The following is a 21,222-nucleotide window of genomic DNA, read 5'->3' on the forward strand; positions in this document are numbered from 1 at the left end:
TTAAAACTTTTCATGTGGTATCATATGCTTGAGTAAATATAAACTTTTAAGGTGGGCCTTAAAACTAGCAAGTGTTGACTGCTGCCTTACCTTAACTGGCAGCTTGTTGTAAAGGCGAGGAGCAGCAGAGGCAAGAGATCTATCTACAAAAGCTCTTATTTACTGCCCTTGGTTTATTAAGTCTATAAGTGTCTTCACTGCTCCACAGAGGCATCTGTGTTTCAGTCTCAGGTCTGGATATCATCTCAACAATATACTTAGGTTGCCTGAGCACTATGGCCTAATAAACTAACAAGCAAACTTTAAACTCTATGTGAGCCATTTCAGGGAGCCAGTGCAACTTGATCAGGTAACATTTGGTTGGAGTTCTTGGAGGAAGTGAAAAATCAATCTGGCACACTTATTTAAAATGGTCTGGATTTTCTTCAGTGAATAGTTGGGCAGTCTCAAAAATAAAGAATAGTCAGCATGGGACATAATAAGAGAATGCACAAGTCCAAAGAGAGTATCTTTATTTAGATACCTCCTCACAGCATAAAGATTCCTTATATATGGTAATTACAAGTTTTAACTAGATTTATTATGTGATGTTTAAAATTCAGGCTGGAACCAAATGTTATCCCCAGGATTTTACTGATGGACTGGGATACAATCGTAGGTCTCCAGGATCCAGGACACCAAACTCAGTCTCAATGTCAACTCTAAGACCACCTTTGACAAGAAGAATGTCTGTCTTGCTCTCATTTAGCTTGAGTTTTCACAAAAGAATCCAGACTTTTATATCATGCAGAAGGGCTACTATTTTTTCCTTAATGTCAGCTACATCAGTGATCTCAATGTATATCTGTGTGTCATCTGCATAGAAGTGACACTGCACACTATGAGCATCTAACGGGTCTGCCAAACTGCTTGTGTATAAAATGAAAAGTAATGGACTGAGGATAGATCCCTGGGGTGCACATATTGATAGAGGAACAATGCACAAATACTGCAATATATCTATGAATGCATAAAGACAATAGGAATTATGCTTTATTCTGCATACTGCCTCACATCTTTGCTCTGGTTCACAGAGATGAAAAACATTCCTTTCAGCCAAGTTGCTTATTATTCATATTTTAGTTTGGTTAGTGCAAGATGATTTTATTTGTATGAAAGAAAGTTTCCCTTCTTGAGAGTCATGATATCTTTTACATACCACTTCTCACTATTCAGTGATAACACAACCAGTGTCTTCCACTTACTGTGAAAACTGAGAGACAATACATTGCTGCATGCCAGACCCCATGATATCCACCCCTCTGAATCCTCTCTCCCGTAAAAGGACAGAGTCCACCTGGTCAGACTGCAGTGCAGCCACCATCCAGCCCTTCTAAACCACCAGAAGAGCCTTGATGACCACATTGCAGATAACTGTCCAGGATGTAACATTTCACCCCATACTATACAACACATTATGGAGCACTACATTGTACACAATCATACATGCCAACAACACAATATACACTTTACAAGGGATATGTGGGAAAACTCTGTTTCAGTCATGGCATTCCTCAGGGAGGCAGGACTGCTTGGCCAAACAGTCAAGGGAAACAACAACAACTTACTGTGATTTCCACCAGAAACTCCACTTCATCTCCTTCTTTGATTCCAGTACATGAACTAGTTTGCTCAACAGGCATGTCCTTATTCTTGCAGGAGGTGAAATAGCGAACAGAAAGTAGATGTTCTGGACCATGTATCAGATGTGTGAGGTTGAGGGAGGAGCTGATTGTCTGGTATATGGAAACACAAAATAATAAATATATATATATAATAAGTAATATACCATATCCTGTACATTTCAACTTTGCTTAATTTCTACTTGCAATATGATAATTGTTGCCTCAATTTTCATTAAATGGAAACCTAGATAGAGCATAAGACAAAAAAAGTAGACTGCTGTCAATTCATTGATTCATATATCCCACTCTCTATTCTGGGTGGAAGTGCAGATCATCCAAGCCCATAACAGACAGAAATTTACTAACTCGAGGTACAAAAAGAAATAATGTCTTGTATATGCAAGGTGCTCAGATGAGAGGAAGGGTGGGAGGGGTGTGGAGTGTATTTAGGGATGAAATGGGTGGGAGTGTTTTTATGCCTTTCCTTTTGTGGCTACCTCCCTTGGAAGGGGGAAAAAGCCTTGGTATATGTATGTATGTATGTATATGCAAAACATGCTATATGACCAATTGGACTGTGAAAAAAACTGCACAATAAGAGCTGGGTGCAACAATTATTATGAAAATCTCAGATGATTGCTCTTGTGTGGGTTCTTCTTACAACTTACAGATCAATTCTGAACCCAAAAAGGAAAAGAAAAAACTATATACACTTACTACAACACTTCAAACTCACCTCATATTGTTCTTTGACCATTTCCACAACATTTGAGGAGTCTTCATCCATCACAACACATAAAGAATAGTCAATCATCTCAGACGTTTCTTTATAGAGATCCTCTACCTCATTTTTCACAGCAAATATGATATTGACTTGATATTTCTTGGCCATTTCATTGATCTTGACACACAGGATCATATAAATAGGGAGAAGAAGGAATAAAAAAGTAGAAAATGAGAAGGACCTGGGAGTCATTGTTATGAATAATATGTCACCTGAGAAACATATAAATAAGATTTTTGGAGAAACTTATAATTTAATAAGAACAATCAAAGTTGCATTTACATACCTGGATGAAGAAATGGTGAAGAAAATCCTAATCACCCTGATAAGACCAAGATTGGAATATGCAGCAACGATATGGTCACCAAGTACAAAAAAATGTATAAAAAAACTTGAAAGAATACAAAGAGCAATTACAAAATTGGCACCAACACTCTCAAAACTATCATATGAAGAGAGACTAGCAAAACTTGAACTACAGACACTAGAGAAAAGAAGAGAGAGAGGAGATTTGATAGCTATTTACAGAATCATGAAAGGCATAGAAATTACTGATAGAGAGAATCTGATAAAATGGGATGACAGAAATACAAGAGGACATGGAAAGAAAATAAAAAAAGACAGCTATAGAAGAGATTTGAAAAAGAACAGCTTTCCTCACAGAGTAATAGACAGTTGGAACAGGTTAGATGAGAAAGTGGTGTGTGCAAAAACAATACATGAATTTAAAAATAGTTTAGATAAAATGAGATATGAAGACGGGACCCCACGAGCATAGCTCCCCTTCCCGTAAAATACAACTAGGTAAATACAACTAGGTAAATACAAGGAGAATAAAAACAATGCATTTGAAAATATTCAATAACTGACATATTTGATTTTTATTAATGATTTAAAGCTAATTACTTTCATTTATAAACAAAAACACAGATAACCATGATGCATGAATCAAGCACAGAAAAAAATGCAAGGAAAATTTAGTGTAAAAGTAACCTAGATGAAGGTATAGAATTGACTATAGGCCTTATGTATTACTGTCAAGATCTGAACTATACCTGTGCAACAGAAGGGTAGTCAAGGAGTGTGCCACTTGTGTACAAGCCATTCTTGTCTAAATGGCACTTCATGTCATGTGGCTCAATAATACCTGCAATCTGGAAAAGACACAGAGAAAGTCAGTACAGCCTGTCTTCTCCACAACTTGTTGTTTGGTGTCTATGGTCACTTATTATGTTTGCTCTGGCTGCTGCTGTGCAGTTCTATTTAGTTGATGGACATGAAAAAAATCAAAGGAGAACTAACACACACACACTTCAACGAACAGACGGCATAGAGGACGTTCTGAAGAAAATTGAAGTTTCGTGGACCCCAACGCAAAGAGAAGTGCCTATTGTATTTACAGGGTGGGGGGAAATTGCTCGTGGGGTAGTGGGAAAGTAGGGAAAGAGGAGAAGGGGAGGGATTGCTGGGGAAATGGAAGGAAATGAGGAAGGAGAGGACTTGGCCCAGGCAGACAGGCGAAAGGTAAACAATAAACGGCCCCCCGACCAGCTGGGTGATGACGAAATGTCTGATAAAAATGTAAAGATTAGAAGTATAGATAGGAGCAATACAGTAGAAAGTGATGAGAATATTTTCCAGGGATTTAAAGAGGGTGGGGGGGACACAAACCCCCCCCCCGACTGACAAGACTAGAAGAGAAGGTAGATAAGATGATCGAGGACTTGGAGCGTAGGTTCGGTCATGTTAACAACATTTTACAGAGGGTTGAAAAATTGGAAGAACTAGAGAAGGCGAACAGAAAGTTAACTAAGGAAATAGAAGACCTAAAAAGACAGTTAGGAGAAGTAAAAAAGGAGAATGAAGAGTTAAAGATGAATAATAAAGAAAACAGAGAGGGATGGAAGACAATTCAAGAAAACAGTAAAGTTGCATTTACTGACATAATTAAACAGCAAATGAGAGAACAAACTGAAGACTCAGTTATTAAAGTGATGAGACAGAAGGAGAATATAGTAAGAGACTTAGCTGACAAAAAGAAATGTATAATTATATTAGGAATGGAAGAGAAACATAACCCAGATAGAACCTCAAGAACCAATGAGGAAAATGAAAAAGTAAGCAGTTTACTAAAATTAGTTCAGGAAGATGAACCAGAAATTATGAAAGAAATTGAGGAAAAATTCAGGCTCGGAATGTATAGTACAGATAAGAACAGACCAATTAAAATTAAATTCAGGTCACAAACGACGGCAGAGAATATCTTATCCAAAACAGGGAAACTAGCAACAAGTGAACAATATAAAAAGGTATGGATAAAAAGGGAAATGAATAAAGAGGAAAGAGAGGAAGAAAAGCAGAAAAGACTTGAAGTTAAGAAAAAAAATGAGAACAGAATGGAGTCAGAGAAAGAGAGATTCTATTGGAGAGTAGTGAATATGAAACTAAGGCAGTTCGACATACAAGCGAAAAACAAAAGGGAAACAGAGAACACAATGGAAGTGACAGAAAACTAAGAGTGTCTTACACAAATATAGATGGATTAATAACAGGATTGAATGAGCTGAATGATTACTTGAAAGAAAAAGAACCGGACATAATGGGAATTGTAGAAACAAAATTAAAAGGCCCACTACCACCCAACAGTGTAGGACATGATGCATACAATTATTGGATTAAAAACAGAGAGAAAAAGCAAGGGGGTGGAGTTATGTTCCTGACTAAGAAGGATATAAACGTGAAGGGTGTCATATATGGAAAGAATACAGTAGAGATGATTATGATAGAAATGGAAGACAGAGATATGAATAGCAGAAAATTTGTGATCAATTATGTGCCTCCGAAAACAGCCTCATGGGAGGAGAGTGAACATAAAAGTATGTTAGAGGACAGAAAGATAACATTAAATAAAATAATGGAAGATGGAGGAAAAATAGTTATGATGGGCAACTTTAATTGCGAAGAAATCTGCTGGGAAGAAATGACAGTAAAGGGAGGAGACGGCTCATGGGGAAACACTCTACTTGAGATGATTACTGACCATACAATGACACAATGGATACAGGAGAACACTAGGTATAGAAATGAAGAAGAACCATCGAGACTAGACTTAATAATTACATCTGAACCTAGAATAGTGGACAAGATTGAATATAAAACACCAATAGGTAAAAGTGACCACATATTGATTGAACTGGAACTTAATGAAGAAAAATATATGAAAAGAAATGAACAATATAGAAAAGGAAGAATGATGTATGAAAAAACTTGAAGCTAAGAGAGAATTCTTTCAACAAGAAAACTGGGAAGAAATATACAAAGAAGAAACATCAGTGGAAGAGAAATGGAATATTTTGACAAAAATTTACAAAAAAGGAGTGGAAAAGTATTTCCCAAGACAAAAACAAGAAAAAGAATATGTAAAATGCTGGTACAACAAAAGTTGTAGGGAGTTAAAAGACAAAGGAGACAAAGCCTGGACCAGAAGGAAAAAAGACAGAAGACCTGAAAAATGGAAAATATATACCGGTTATAGAAATGAATATGTACAAACGTGCAGAGAGGAAAAGAGAAAATATGAAAAAGATGTCATAGAAAAGTGTAAAGATCAACCAAAACTATTCTACAGATTTGTAAACAATAAACTGAAAAACAAACAAGACTTGGAGAAATTAAGACAAGGGGGAGTTGAATACACTGAGGAAATAGAAATGGCGGAAATTGTGAACAAACATTTTCAATCAGTGTTTACAAGGGAGAACATACAACCTGAAGAGATTGAATGGAAAGAGAAAGTCCCCCCTATGGAAGAAATAGAAGTATCAAAGAATGAAATATTGACACACTTGAGTAATCTTGATGTCAGAAAATCGCATGGACCAGATGAAATAGCAAACTGGATTCTGAAAGAATGCAGGAATAAACTGGCAGACAAAATACACAGCATACTAAATAGTTCCTTGAAAGAAGGAAAAGTTCCAGAAGATTGGAAAAAAGCAAATATAGTACCTATATATAAAGGAGGAAATAAAGAAGAACCTACCAACTATAGACCAGTCTCTCTAACAAGTACAATAGCAAAAATTTGTGAAAGAATTATCAAAAGTAAATGGGTAAAATATTTAGAAAAAAACAAAGTGTTAAATCCAAGGCAATTTGGATTCAGACAAGGACGATCATGCGTCACCAATTTAATATGTTTCTATTCAAGGCTAATAGATATAATACAAGAAAGAGATGGATGGGCGGACTGTGCATTTCTAGACCTAAAGAAAGCGTTTGACAAAGTACCACATAAGAAGTTGCTTAAGAAATTAGAAACTGAAGGAGGAATACAAGGAAAACTGCTAAATTGGATGGAAGACTTTTTGCAAGAAAGAAAAATGATAGTAGTGATAAGAGACCAGCACTCAGAATGGGATAAAGTAATAAGCGGTGTTCCGCAGGGAACAGTACTGGCCCCAATAATGTTTGCTATATATGTTAATGATATGGATGAAGGAATTGAAAGCTATATGAGCTTCTTTGCAGATGATGCAAAACTACTAAAAAGAGTGAAAACAGAAGAAGATTGTGAATCACTACAGAGAGATCTATATAAAGTACAGGAATGGAGTAGGAAGTGGGAGATGGAGTTCAATACAAAAAAGTGTAGTATAATGGAATTTGGAAAAAGCAAAAACAGAATAACAGGATCATATAATTTGGGAGAAGAAGGAATAAAAAAAATAGAAAATGAGAAGGACCTGGGAGTCATTGTTATGAATAATATGTCACCTGAGAAACATATAAATAAGATTTTTGGAGAAACTTATAATTTAATAAGAACAATCAAAGTTGCATTTACATACCTGGATGAAGAAATGGTGAAGAAAATCCTAATCACCCTGATAAGACCAAGATTGGAATATGCAGCAACGATATGGTCACCAAGTACAAAAAAATGTATAAAAAAAACTTGAAAGAATACAAAGAGCAATTACAAAATTGGCACCAACACTCTCAAAACTATCATATGAAGAGAGACTAGCAAAACTTGAACTACAGACACTAGAGAAAAGAAGAGAGAGAGGAGATTTGATAGCTATTTACAGAATCATGAAAGGCATGGAAATTACTGATAGAGAGAATCTGATAAAATGGGATGACAGAAATACAAGAGGACACGGAAAGAAAATAAAAAAAGACAGCTATAGAAGAGCTTTGAAAAAGAACAGCTTTCCTCACAGAGTAATAGACAGTTGGAACAAGTTAGATGAGAAAGTGGTGTGTGCAAAAACAATACATGAATTTAAAAATAGTTTAGATAAAATGAGATATGAAGACGGGACCCCACGAGCATAGCTCCCCTTCCCGTAAAATACAACTAGGTAAATACATTATCTTGTGGTCCACTATGACATTTTGGTGATCCATAGAATGTTCACTACATTTGATAAATTGGAAATTGGTATATATGTTTTTCAAATCTACTGAAAATCAAGTATCCATTTCCAGAACTTTACATTTTTTCTTATTAAACTCTATTTCCTATTCCTGCCTCCAGTCATATAGCTTATACAGACATTCCTGTAGTAATTTGTAATTATACTGCACTGTTTTGATATCACTAGATAGTAAGAGGGTATTATTCCCTAAATGTCAGCTCTCCTCATGTAAAAAAAATTATGCAAAAATCTTGGAAGTAGACAGAAGTAGTTTAGGCATACATTACGTATCTTTGCTCATGTAGTGTTTTGTAACCACACTGCAACTGGGTAAGCTTGCTGTTGTGTTCATCTGAGACCATGTGCCTTGTTATTAGTTTGTTGCCCCATCGCACAGTCCTATTAAAGATAAGCTATGGACCTAGTGACTAATTCATATACTCATTCAACCCCTAGACTTTATCAGCTAAACTCTCTCTCATTCTTTTAATCTCCTTTTGAATAAATTATTAGCCAATATCATTAATTACTCACCTTTCCAATTCCTGCATATTTATAACTGGCATCCGTAGACAGTATTATTATCTTTCTGGACATATTCCTCCAGCCAATATCAGGGCATACAATAGCCTGCATAAGGGCATCAAATCCATCTTCCGGAATATCCAAGTCACCAGTCACACCTACTTTCTTTACCATATCCTGAACAAAAGAGGAAGTTTGTGTGGACTGGGTAATAGTATCCATTTCCTCTAATGTCTATGTTTGATGCAACTACTTAAATATGTCAATAATTCACAATTTGTTGAGCTTACTGTAAAAATAATATCATCATCAGTGAGGGAAAGATGGTTTCTAAATGAGTATGGTGGTTCACAACCTTGACACGGAAGCTTCAGTCTGTGAAAAATATATTAATACCTTTATTGAAAAACACATTCAAATATTGTACCTAAAAGAGAAAGAAAAAAAATTGAGGGAGGGGGCAGTAGGCCCATATAGGTTGATGTATTTACATAACTGTATTTACCTACTAGTAGTATACAGGAAAAGAACAATGCTCATTGGGTCCCATCTCCTATTTATCTATCTCTCTATCTATATAATCAAGGGCTTTTCCTCACTTATAATGGAGGTAGCCAAGCCAAAAGGCATGCACCTACTCCCACCCATTCCATTCCCATCCACTACCCTTTCTTCCCTCTCATCTTAGTTCCTCGTGGAAGATGGGTCATCCCTGTATCCTGTCCACTGCAATGTAGTAAAACACAGTACATCAACAGCAAGGCCCCTTTTCCATCCCCTCATGCAGAAAATAGAGAAGGAAGAAATTCCTTCATGCTGAGTCAAAAGATCTCTAACACATAACTGCTCATTACCCCCACCCATCCCCTTCCCCCTCCCTTCTTTGCATCATAGTATCATCTATGCACAGCCATTTTCCACTTACCCCTATCTCCTGCCTTCGCCCTCCCTTGCTCAACAAACATTCCCCTCTTGCTCAAAGACCCTCTCACCCTATCTATCCATCTTATCCTTGGTCATTCCCTCAAGTTCATTTCCTTCACCTCTGTCCTCTACACCTCTTTTACTAATCTTTCTTCACTCATTCTTTCCATGTGTCCAAACCACCCCAATACTCTTTCATTGGCCCTGTCTGCCATCTCCTTTTCCACCCCTGTTCTCCTCTTCACTTCCTCATTTCTTACTCTATCCAACCTTGTAACCCCTACCATACTTCTCAGACATTTCATCTCAAACACATTTAAACTTTTCCTCTCTTAAATTCCAAGTCTCCCCCCATACAGTGCCATTGCCACAATCAATCCTTCATATAATATCCTCTTTGCATCCATTCCCAGATGTCTGTTTCTCATGACATATTTTAATCCCTCAAGGCAATTATTTGGTTCCCTGAATCTACAATTCACCTCCACCTCCACTCCTCCCTTTCCTGTCACATGTGACCCCAAATGCATAAAGAAATACCCATCTCCTATTCTCCAATTTATCAAACCTTGCCTCAAGTTCCTGTGTGGTTCCAATTTGGTTTATATATTCAATTTCCAATTATCATATATACTGTAGATCTGAATTCATGTATTGTTCCAGCTTGATGTGCATTACACATAAGCAGCAGATGCATGTGTGGGTTCAAATCCTGGTCACAGTTCAAAGAAAGCTCCAAAAAGCATTAACTGTGAGTACTGATCCCCAACTGCTAAAACCAAAGTCACTTTCTAAGGTACTGTCCTAGCCCTGAACAAGGAAGTTAATGAAGTAAAACTGGTCAACAAATGTAGATAACATTAAAAAGGCAAGGAAAACCATGATTATCTTTAATGATAAGATTTTGTTGAAGGAGTATTGATAATGAACTTGGTAGGTCAATTAAATGTATTAAATAGATTATATGAGAATAGTTGGAGACACAGAACCAGGACCTAATGAGCATGGTTCCTGTCCTATATAGCACGTATAGCTAAATACACACACACATGACAGTTGAAGTGACAGTGAAGTTTGGAACGCCAGGAAAAACTCCAAATTTCGTGGATCTCAATGATGAGGGAGTACCTGTGTTGTATTAGTAAGGAAGGGGAAAGCTTGTGGTGTAGTGGGTAGGTGAAGAAAAAGGAGAAGGGGAGGGATTACTGAGGAAAATGTAAGGAAATGAGGAAGGGGACAAATGGGCCCTGGATGTCAGAAGGAATGTCAACAAAAGATGTGCAGACAATAGAGGTGAAATCAAAGAGCTTAGTAAAAATGTAAATATTAGAAATATAGATAAGAGCAGCACAATGGAAGGTGAAGACAATTATTTCCATGGATTTAATGGGGGGGACATGACAACCTCCCCGATTAGCAACTCTAGAGGAAAAACTAGAGAAAATGAATGAACAGTGGGAAGTTAGGTTCAGTCAACTTACACGGTTTACACAAAGAGTTGATAAATCGGAAGAACTGAAAAAGAACCAAAACCCAAATAAAGAAATAAAAAGGCAGTTAAAAGAAGTAAAGGATGAGTATGAGGAATTAAAGAAGAATAATAAAGAGTCCATAGCAAAAGAGGTACAGGGTTGGAGAAAAGTCCAAGAGAACAACAAAATTGAATTTAGAACAACAAAATTTAATTTAGAGATGTAGTAAAACAACAGATGAAAGAACAAAAGGCACAGTTATTAAAGTGATGAGGGAGAAGGAAAATATAGTGAGAGACTTAGTGGATAAAAAGAAATGTATAATTATATTACGGATGGAAGAGAAGCATAATCCAAATAGGGCTACAAGAGTAAAGGAGAAGGGAAAAGTAAACAAAATTTTAGAAGTAGTTCAAGAAGATGGACAAGAAACAGGGAAAGAAATTTAAGAAATATATAGAATAGGGAAATAGAATACAGATAAGACCAGACCAATTAAGGTTAAATTCAGGTCACAAACAACATCAGAGAATATCTTAGCAAAAACAGGGAAACTAGCAAACAGTGATCTATATAAGCAGGCATGGATAAAAAGAGAAATGAATAAAGATGAAAGAGAGGATGAGAAAACAAAAAGAACAGAAGCTAAGGAAAAAACGAGAATAGAACAGAGTCAGACAAAGAGAAATTCTATTGGAGAGTAGTGGATATGAAAGTGAGGAAATGATTCATAGCAGAAAAGAATGGAAGGGAAACAGAAAAAACGATGGAGGTAGCAGAAAATTAAAAGTGTCTTACACAAATATAGATGGATTAATAACAGGCTTGAATGAACTGAATGATTACCTGGAGGAAAAAGAACTAGACATAATGGGAATTGTAGAGACAAAATTGAAAGGCCCACTACCACCCAACAGTGTAGGACATGGTGCATATAATCATTGGATTAGAAACAGAGAGGCAAAACAAGGGGATGGAGTTATGTTCCTAACTAAGAAGGATATGAGAGGAATGTCACATATGGAAAGAATAGAGTAGAGATGATTATGATGGAAGTGGAGGACAGGGATGGGATGAGCAGGAGGTTTGCGGTAAATTATGTGCCTCCTAAAACAGCTTCATGGTAAGAGAGAGAACACAAATATATGTTAGAGGAAACAAGGATAACAATAAATAAGATAATGGAAGATGGAGGAAGAATAGTTATAATGGGTGACTTTAATTGTAAAGAAATCTGCTGGGAAGAGATGACAGTGAAGGGTGGAGACAACCTATGGGGAAATGTACTACTTGATATGATTATAGAACATACAATGACGCAATGGATACAAGAGATTACTAGGTATAGAAATGAGGAAGACCATCAAGACTGGACCTAATAATCACATCAGAACCCGAAATAGTGGACAGGATTGAATATAAGATACCAATAAGTAAAAGTGACCACATACTGGTTAAACTGGAACTAAAGGAGGAAAAATACACGGAAAAAAAATGAACAACAGAGAAAGGGAAGATTGATGTATGGATTTTTTTTTTTTTTTTTTTTAAATAAAATAAGAGAATTCTTTCAAAAAGAAGACTGGGAAAGGATACACGAGGAGGAAACAGCAGTAAAAGAGAAATAGAATATTTTGACAAAAATTATAGAGTGGAAAAGTATGTTCCAAGACAAAAACAAGAAAAAGGATATGTAAAGTGCTGGTACAACAAAAGATGTAGGGAGTTAAAAGACAAAAAGGATAAAGCTTGCATAAAATGAAAAAAAAAAAGACAAAAGGCCTGAAAAATGGAAAATATATATTAGTTATAGAAATCAATATGTACAAGTGTGCAGAGAAGAAAAGAGAAAATATGAAAAAGATGTCATAGGAAAATGTAAAGATCAACCAAAACTATTTTATATATTTGTAAACAAAAAACTGAAAAACAAACAAGAATTAGAGAAACTACAAGGAGGAGTTGAATACACAGAGGAAATAGAAATGGCAGAAATTATGAACAAGCATTTTAAATCAGTGTTTATGAGGGAGAACATACAACTTAGAGATGTTGAGTGGGAGGAGAAAGTCCCCCCTATGAAAGAGATAGAAGTAACAAGGAATGAAATAATGAATCACTTCAGTAATCTTGATGTCAGAAAATTGCATGGACCAGATGAAATGGCAAACTGGATTTTGAGAGAATGCAGGAATGAACTAACAGACAAAATAGTCTAATAAGCAGTTCATTGAAAGAAGGAAAAGTTCCAAAAGATTGGAAAAAAGCAAATATAGTACCAATATATACAGGGGGTAACAAAGAAGACCCTACTAACTATAGACCGGTCTCTCTTACAAGTACGATAGTGAAAATTTGTGAAAGAATCATCAAAATTGGATGGATAAGGCATTTGGAAAAAAACAAAGTACTTAATCCAAGGCAATTTGGATTTAGACAAGGACAATCATGTGTCACAAACTTAATGTGTTTCTATTCAAGACTAATAGATTTAATATAAGAGATGGATTGTGCATTTCTAGACCTGAAAAAAGCTTTTGATAAGGAGCCACATAAGAAATTGCTCAAGAAATTAGAAACTGCAGGAGGAATACAGAGCAAACTGCTGAAGTGGGTGGATGATTTCTTGCATGAAAGAAAAATGAGAGTGGTGATAAGAGACAAACCTTCTGACTGGGATGATGTGATTAGTGGAGTTCCACAAGGAACAGTTCTGGCCCCAATAATGTTTGCTATATATATTAGTGATATGGATAAAGGAATTGAAAGTTATATGAGTATCTTTGCGGACAATGCAAAATTGTTGAAAAAATTGAACACTAGAAGATTGTGAGTCACTGCAGAGTGAGCCCCATAAAGTATGGGCATAGGAGATCTTAGAGATAGAATTGAAGAGTGTCTAGTAGGGGAAGGTAAGGACCTAATAGTTTAAGTGCTAGAGGAAATGATACAGGTAAGTTAAGGAGTGAGGAATTGTTCGCGCGGTACCGGGATATGCTAGACAAGATTAGAAATAGGGGAGGTGTTCCTGTTGTATGTGGAATCCTTCCGAGGCGTAGAGTTGGAGGCATGTGGCATTCCAGGGCTATTGCAATAAATTGCAGGCTGGCAAAACATTGTAAAGCCAATGAATGGGCATTTGTTGACAACTGGGACCGCTTTTATGGTAAGAATCACCTATACAATACGGACGATGTGCACTTGTCTCCCAGAGGATTTCGGCTCCTTGCTGAATCCCTCAAGCGAGAATAGGCATTCTACAGGGTTTTTTCGGGTAGATTACAAGGGAGTAGGGGGGGAAGTATCGGAATATAGTTTAGGCAATAGAAGCAACTTAGAGAGGGACTGTGAAAAGAATCACCAAAGCAGGTGGAGGGATGATAAACTTAAAGTTTACTATACAAATAGCAGGAGCATAATTACCAAAATTTATTTGCTGCGAGGTAAAGCATGCATAGAAAATTTTGATATCATAGCTATTACTGAATCCTGGATCAACATGGCTGATAAACATTTCCTTCCAGAAATCAAAATAGAAGGATATAACTTTTTTCACAAGGATAAGGTCGACAGGAATGGGGGAGGTGTAGCACTTTTTGTTAAAAATACATTAAACTGTATTATCAACAATTCGATTAAGGAAGAGGATTGTACAGAATCTATTTGGGTAGAGATTAGAGGCAAGAATAAAAAAGTTATTATTGGCATCTTGTATAGACCTCCTAACCTCTGCATTGAGCAGACTGATTCCCTGATTCATGAAATACACAGAGCGTCCCAGTACAAAAATGTTGTAATCATGGGAGATTTTAATTATAGAAACATTGACTGGGAAACTTTAATAGATCATGAAGCAAAGGAATTCCTCGATGTGGTGCAGGATAACTTCCTAAAACAAGTGATTACCGATCCTACGAGGGGACAAAATACCCTGGACTTAATTTTAACAAATAATGAGCACCAAATTAGCAGCGTAATAGTGGGAGATAGTCTAGGCTCTAGCGATCATCAAGAAATAAGAATTAATATTATTTGGGAAAAATTAAAAAGTACAAATAATGTTCAAGTTCCAGACTTCAGGAAAGTAAACTTTGACAATATAAAAATCTATTTGAAATTGAATACGAAATGCCATATAGACATTTCGGACATTGTCGATTCTTGTTGTGAGGCTGGGAGTCAGGTCTGGATCACGGAGGATATGCATACCTTAGGTCAGGTCATTTGGGGGGCGAGGGCCCAACAGTCAGGTCAGCAATTTAGAAGAAATATATAGCAATCTAACTGATCTAATTATTAATGCACAAAACACATTTATCCCCCTAAAGTCAATATGGAAAAATAGTAATACTCCCAAATGGATGACGGGCAGATTGAAACATGAGATCGGAATGAAAAGAGGATTTTACGTAAAAATAAAAAACAGGGAATCACACCTTAAAGATATAACAAAATGGCAAAGCTGATTAAAAGGAAAACACGTACAGCAAAATGTAATTATGAAATCAAGATTGCCAGTCAAGCAAAATCCAACCCAAAGGGTTTCTTTCACCTCTATAGAACAATAAATAAAGAAAGAATAGGACCAATTAAAAATGATGAAAATGTCATGATAGAATTGGAGGAAAAAATGAGAGAGGAGTTTAACAATTATTTTTTATCAGTGTTTACTAATGAGAGGTTAGATAAAGTACCTGGCTGCGATCCGATTTACAGAGGGGATGAGGAAAATGGTCTATCTGATATCAGCATTAGTAAAGAAGAAGTAGTCAAGCAGATTGAAAGACTTAAAGCTACAAAATCTCCGGGTCCTGAGGAAATTTTTTCAAGAATGCTTAAGGAGTGTAAATTTGAAATCTGCGACCAGTTAACTGAAATATTCAATAAATCGGTAGACACTGGTTTTGTGCCAACTGCTTGGAGGCAGGCAAACGTTGTTCCTGTTTTTAAGAAGGGAGATAGATCATCTATATGTAACTACAAGCCAATCAGTTTGACATCGGTTATAGGAAAAATGCTTGAATCAATAATAGTAAATAGACTCAGAGAACACATCGAAGGGCATAATTTAATTCGTGATTCACAGCATGGTTTCTCCAATGGTAAGTCATGTGTGACTAATCTTCTATCCTTTTACACTACAGTATATGAGGCGTCAGATAACAATGAAAATTACGATGTTATTTACCTTAACTTTAGCAAAGCGTTCGACAAGGTGCCACACCAGAGACTACTAAATAAAATCAAAGCCCATTGCATAGGAGGAAAAATGTTAGAATGGATTAGAGCTTGGATTAGTAACAGAAAACAGCAGGTCACCATAAATGGAATAAAATCTAGGTGAGGCAATGTTACTAGCGGGGTCCCCCAGGGCTTGGTTCTGGGTCCCTTATTGTTCATTATGTACATAAACGACTTAGACGATGGGATAAATAGTGATGTTAATAAGTTTGTGGATGACACTAAAATAGGACGCCTAATTAGGTCAGGAGATGATGCAGTGATTATGCAGGATGATCTTAATAAATTGTTAACATGGTTGGTAAAATGGCAAATGAATTTCAATATCTCTAAGTGTAGCATGTTAAACGTAGGGCTACATAACCCCGAAAATAGATACAGCTTAGATAACATGTTTTCAGAAAAATCTGAGTGCGAGAAGGACTTGGGAGTTCTGGTGAGTCCGAACCTTAAAACCAGGAAACAGTGCATTAGTTCCAGAAATAAAGCTAATAGAGCATTAGGTTTCATTGCTAGGAGAGTAACGAATAGAACTGCAGAGGTAATTATTAACTCTATTTAGCGATAGATCCATCCTTGACTATGCGGTACAGTTTTGGTCTCCGTCCTACAGAATGGACATAAATTCACTAGAATCAATACAGAGAAGAATGACCAAAATTATACATGGACTCGGAAATTTGCCTTACAAAGAGAGGCTTAGGCACCTAAACTTACACTCTCTGGAAAGATGCAGAGTGCAGGGTGATCTAACAGAAGTGTTCAAGTGGATCAAAGGCTATAACAAGGGTGATGCAAACAAGGTCATCATAATAAAACAACAGGGCAGGACTCGCAGTAATGGGTACAAACTGGACAAATTTAGATTTAAGAAGGAAATAGGCAAGAATTGGTTTACTAACAGGGTGGTCGATGAACGGAATAAACTTAGTAACCATGTAGTAAGCGCTGAAACTATCAGTTGTTTTAAAAAACGATTAGACAACTTTATGGATGGGGACGACAGGTGATGATGGATTTGGAGCAGCCTAGTGTAGGTCTTTTGGTGTCTTGCAGTTTCCTTTATTCTTATGTTATGTTCTTATGTATGGGTATGGAGTAGGAAGCGGGAAATGGAATTCAATATTATGAAGTGTAGTATAATGGAATTTGGAAGAAGCAAAAAAAGAATAGTGGGATCATATAAATTGGGAAAAGAAGAAATTAAAAAAGTGGAAAATGAGAATGACCTAGGAGTCATCATTATGAATAATATGTCTCCTCAGAAACATATAAACAAAAGTTTTGGAGAAACTTATAATTTAATAAGAACAATCAAAGTGGCATTTACATACCTGGATGAAGAAATGGTGAAGAAAATACGGTACTAGTCACTTTGATAAGACCAAGATTGGAGTATGCAGCAACAACGTGGTCACCAAGTACAAAAAAATATATAACAAAATTTGAAAGAATACAAATGGCAATTATGAAATTGACTAGATAAACACCATATGAGGACGGAGCCTTTATTTGTACGACGTTTCGCTTATTACAGCTTTTTCAAGTACAAGTTGAGATACAAATGCTTGAGATTAAATAAGGGGAAAGGAGGGAACGGGGAGAGAAAAAGGGGGGGGGAAGGAAGAGGAGGAGGAGGAGGAGGAGGAGGAGGGTGGGGGGATGGACACTGGGAAAGGATGAGAATGCCGGCCCAAACGTCCGTGAGCGAAATGTCCACAAAGGGTGGTTTAAGTATTTAATATTTTGCTGGCCATGGGTATTAGGGGAATAATGTGAGGAGATATGTTAAACATGCCCCTGTTTTGTTCAATAGTGTTCGTTCCTTGAATGATTGCTGCTTCTAAACACTTCCTGCGGATTTTGTCTGGTTCCCGCATCAGCAGCTCTGCATTCTTCCAGTCCATAAGATGGTTTTCCTTATTTCTATGTGTCACACATGCATTGGTGGTGACATCATGCCTGACGTCGTAACGGTGTTCACGTATTCGTGTATTCAGGTCACGTGACGTTTCTCCGATGTAAACTTTATCACATCCTGAACACGGAATACGATAAACACCGGCTTTGGTGCTCGGTGTCTGGTTGTTGTGTGTTTCCGTCTTCGTGATGTCTTTTATTGTTCTGCTTGTCTGACACACTATTTCCAAGTTGGTGGTTCTTAAAAGACGTGTCAGGTTGGTGGCAACGTCGCCGGTTGGCAACACGAGACGTCTAGTTGTGCTGTCCTGCTGCCTACGGCTTTCCCGAATCTTAGCGGCCTGCTGTTTGCAATTATCTAAAAGAAACTCTGGAAATTTTAGTGTTAAAAAGGTCTCTTTAATAAACCTGCACTCTTCTTCTAAGTATTTTGCACTACATATCCTAAATGCCCTAAGGAAAAAACCTATTACTACTCCTCTCTTGGTCCTTATATCATGGTGGGAGTAGAAATGAATTAAATCATTTTTGTTGGTAGGCTTTCTATACACTTTGAATTCAAATTGGTTACCGTACTTAAAGATGTGTGTGTCCAGGAAAGGAAGAGAATCGTGGATTTCTTCCTCTAGGGAAAACTGAATGGTGGGCTCCACTTCTCAAGCATTTGTATCTCAACTTGTACTTGAAAAAGCTGTAATAAGCGAAACGTCGTACAAATAAAGGCTCCGTCCTCATATGGTGTTTATCTAGTCAATCTTGTCGGCAGACTGCCACTTTTAAGCAAATTATGAAATTGACACCAACACTCTTAGAGCTATCATATGAGGTGAGACTAGCAAAACTTGAGCTGCAGACATTAGAGCAAAGAAGAAAGAGAGGGGACTTGATAACTATTTATAGAATTATGAAAGGCATAGAAACTATTGAAAGAGAGGATCTAATAAAATGGAATAGTAGAGATACAAGAGGACACAAAAAGAAAATCAAGAAAGGCAGTTATAGAAGAGACCTGAAAAAGAACAGCTTTCCCCACAGGGTAATAGACATTTGGAACAAGTTAGATGAAAATGTGGTGTGTGCAAAAACAATACACGAATTTAAAAACAGTCTAGATAAAATGAAATATGAAGACAGGATACCACGAGCATAGCTCCCCTTCCTGTAAAATACAGCTAGGTGAATACAACTAGGTAAATACACATACATGTTATCGGAAAAATTCAAACACTGGACTCAGAGCAACAGATTTGCTACCGATGTTTCGAACTCTGTCTGGGGTTCATCTTCAGGGCTGTACAATGTCAGCAAAAAGGAATCAATTAAATAGTGTATCAATGTTCCCTGGGACAGGTCCCACCAGATTGAACAGAGTTGCAGGTCTACAGAATTTCACCAATATAAACCCCCACCCTCATCCAAGAATATGAAGGGCTCCATGTGTAACTAAGCAATTACACATGTCTAGAACAACATGGAGAAAGAATTACAAAATTAGACAAAAGAGGCACGAACATGCTGCTACCAACATACAAAAAGCTCATAATGATAAAATCTCACTCTGGACAAAATCCCCATCATTAGGCAGCTGACCATCACTCCTTCGGTCCTGCCTGTCCTTCACTCCTCTGGTACACTATTCAATTGACTCTTTTTTGCTGATATTGTATAACCCTGAAGATGAACCCTGGACAGGGTTCAAAACATCAGTAGTAAAGCTGTTACTCTGAGTCTGGTGTTTGAATTTTTCCGATAACATGACTCCTGGACTCCAGCTCTTTACGAACATACACATACATGTATAGATGCTTTAATACTTGGAATAGCTTGAAAGTTGATATAGCCCAAGCTGAAACAATATATGAATTCAAATCTCAATATGATAATTAGAAATTAAGGAACCTGGTTGAAGCCTGGTTGGAACCATACATGAACTTGAGGCGAGGTATAATAAATTGGAGACTATGAGATAGGACCCAAAGAGCGTCATTCCTTTCTTGTATACTATGCTCCAATTAAGTAAATACATGGATACATGAAAGTGGTTCAAGGTCCCTTTGAACAACAGATATTTTGAAATATGAGGGGCACAAGGGCTGACATCATTTGAACATAAAAAGTGACCACACTGTGTTTTGTCTATATCCTGTAAAGACAGTACGGAAACATTACATAGATAAATACTCACTTTTCCGTGGCCATACTCACAAAGGGGAGAGCAACCTTGTCCATAAAGGACCCAAAACCCAAGCGGAACTGCGATGTTAGTTTTCTCATAGTTTGAGCAAGCTTAGATCCCAATGCCGCAAGGCTCTCCTTGTCAGCCAGCATTGAGTAAGATAAGTCCATAAGGTAGTACAAGTCTACCGGGTAGTCTTTGATTTGGCGATACTTCAAAGAGATGTTGAATGGTTTGCCTGCAAGGAGGGTGTCATTCAAGCATGGTGATATAAACCCTTTTGCAGTTGTATTTGACTCTCATGGTTATTCTGACTGCTGTCAGATTATTTTAGTCAGCAATAGGAACCTGTGTATGTATATAAATGGGTTAAACTAATAACCTTTATCTATTTATTCATTTATTTATTTTCATCTACTCACCTATTTCGGCCTGAGAATGTATTGCATCTGGCTTCTCAGGCATCGACACTTTTCTCTAGTGTCCCATTAGAGTGCGGGTCATGACCTGACCTGGTATATAGCTGGATAAAATTGCCAAAGATGGAAATCACCTCAGACCATCATGCTGTGACCCTAGTTTGCCGTCTCTGTCGGCATCTCCTCCCACTTCCCCCACTGACAGACTGCCTTGGGACACGACTTGAAAACCATTATTATATTAATGTATGCAACTCTTCGATGACTAGCGTGAAAAAGTAGGTAAGTTGGCAAGGAGTGAACAATACAATAAGATATGGATAAAAAGAGAAATGAGTATTGAGGAATTAGAAAAAGAGAAGATACTAAGAGATGAAGCTAAGGAAAAAAAACATGAAGAGAACGGAGACCGAAAGCAAGGAATTCTATTGAAGAGTAATCAACATGAGACTGAGAAAATGGTACATCAGAATGGGCGAACCAAAGACAGAAAAAAAAGATGGAGAAAGAAAAAAATTAAAAGTGGCCAATACTAACATTGATGGATTAATTTCAGAACTGAATGAACTTAATGATTATCTGTTAGAAGAAAAAATAGACATAATGGGAATTGTGGAGACTAAACTGTGGCAACATGCCACTTCTGCAGTGTCCCCTTAATGCATATAGCT

The 21,222-nt window shown here is 37.0% G+C and overlaps 1 protein-coding gene across 1 annotated transcript in view; it reads right to left on the reverse strand.

Moving 5' to 3' along the window:
- Positions 1–21,222, reverse strand: part of LOC143028472 (integrin beta-PS-like) — a 47,649-nt gene that overhangs the window by 18,148 nt on the left and 8,279 nt on the right. The window contains exons 3-8 of the mRNA XM_076190625.1: positions 20,142–20,370; positions 8,690–8,774; positions 8,409–8,576; positions 3,504–3,602; positions 2,401–2,565; positions 1,608–1,775 (exon numbers count right to left, since the gene is read on the reverse strand). Of these exons, the coding sequence (XP_076046740.1) occupies positions 1,608–1,775; positions 2,401–2,565; positions 3,504–3,602; positions 8,409–8,576; positions 8,690–8,774; positions 20,142–20,370 (914 nt within the window). The remainder of the gene's footprint in view (positions 1–1,607; positions 1,776–2,400; positions 2,566–3,503; positions 3,603–8,408; positions 8,577–8,689; positions 8,775–20,141; positions 20,371–21,222) is intronic.

Source organism: Oratosquilla oratoria, chromosome 9 (genome assembly GCF_046742065.1).
Source record: "Oratosquilla oratoria isolate Oo_2021 chromosome 9, ASM4674206v1, whole genome shotgun sequence".
NCBI lineage: Eukaryota > Metazoa > Arthropoda > Malacostraca > Stomatopoda > Squillidae > Oratosquilla > Oratosquilla oratoria.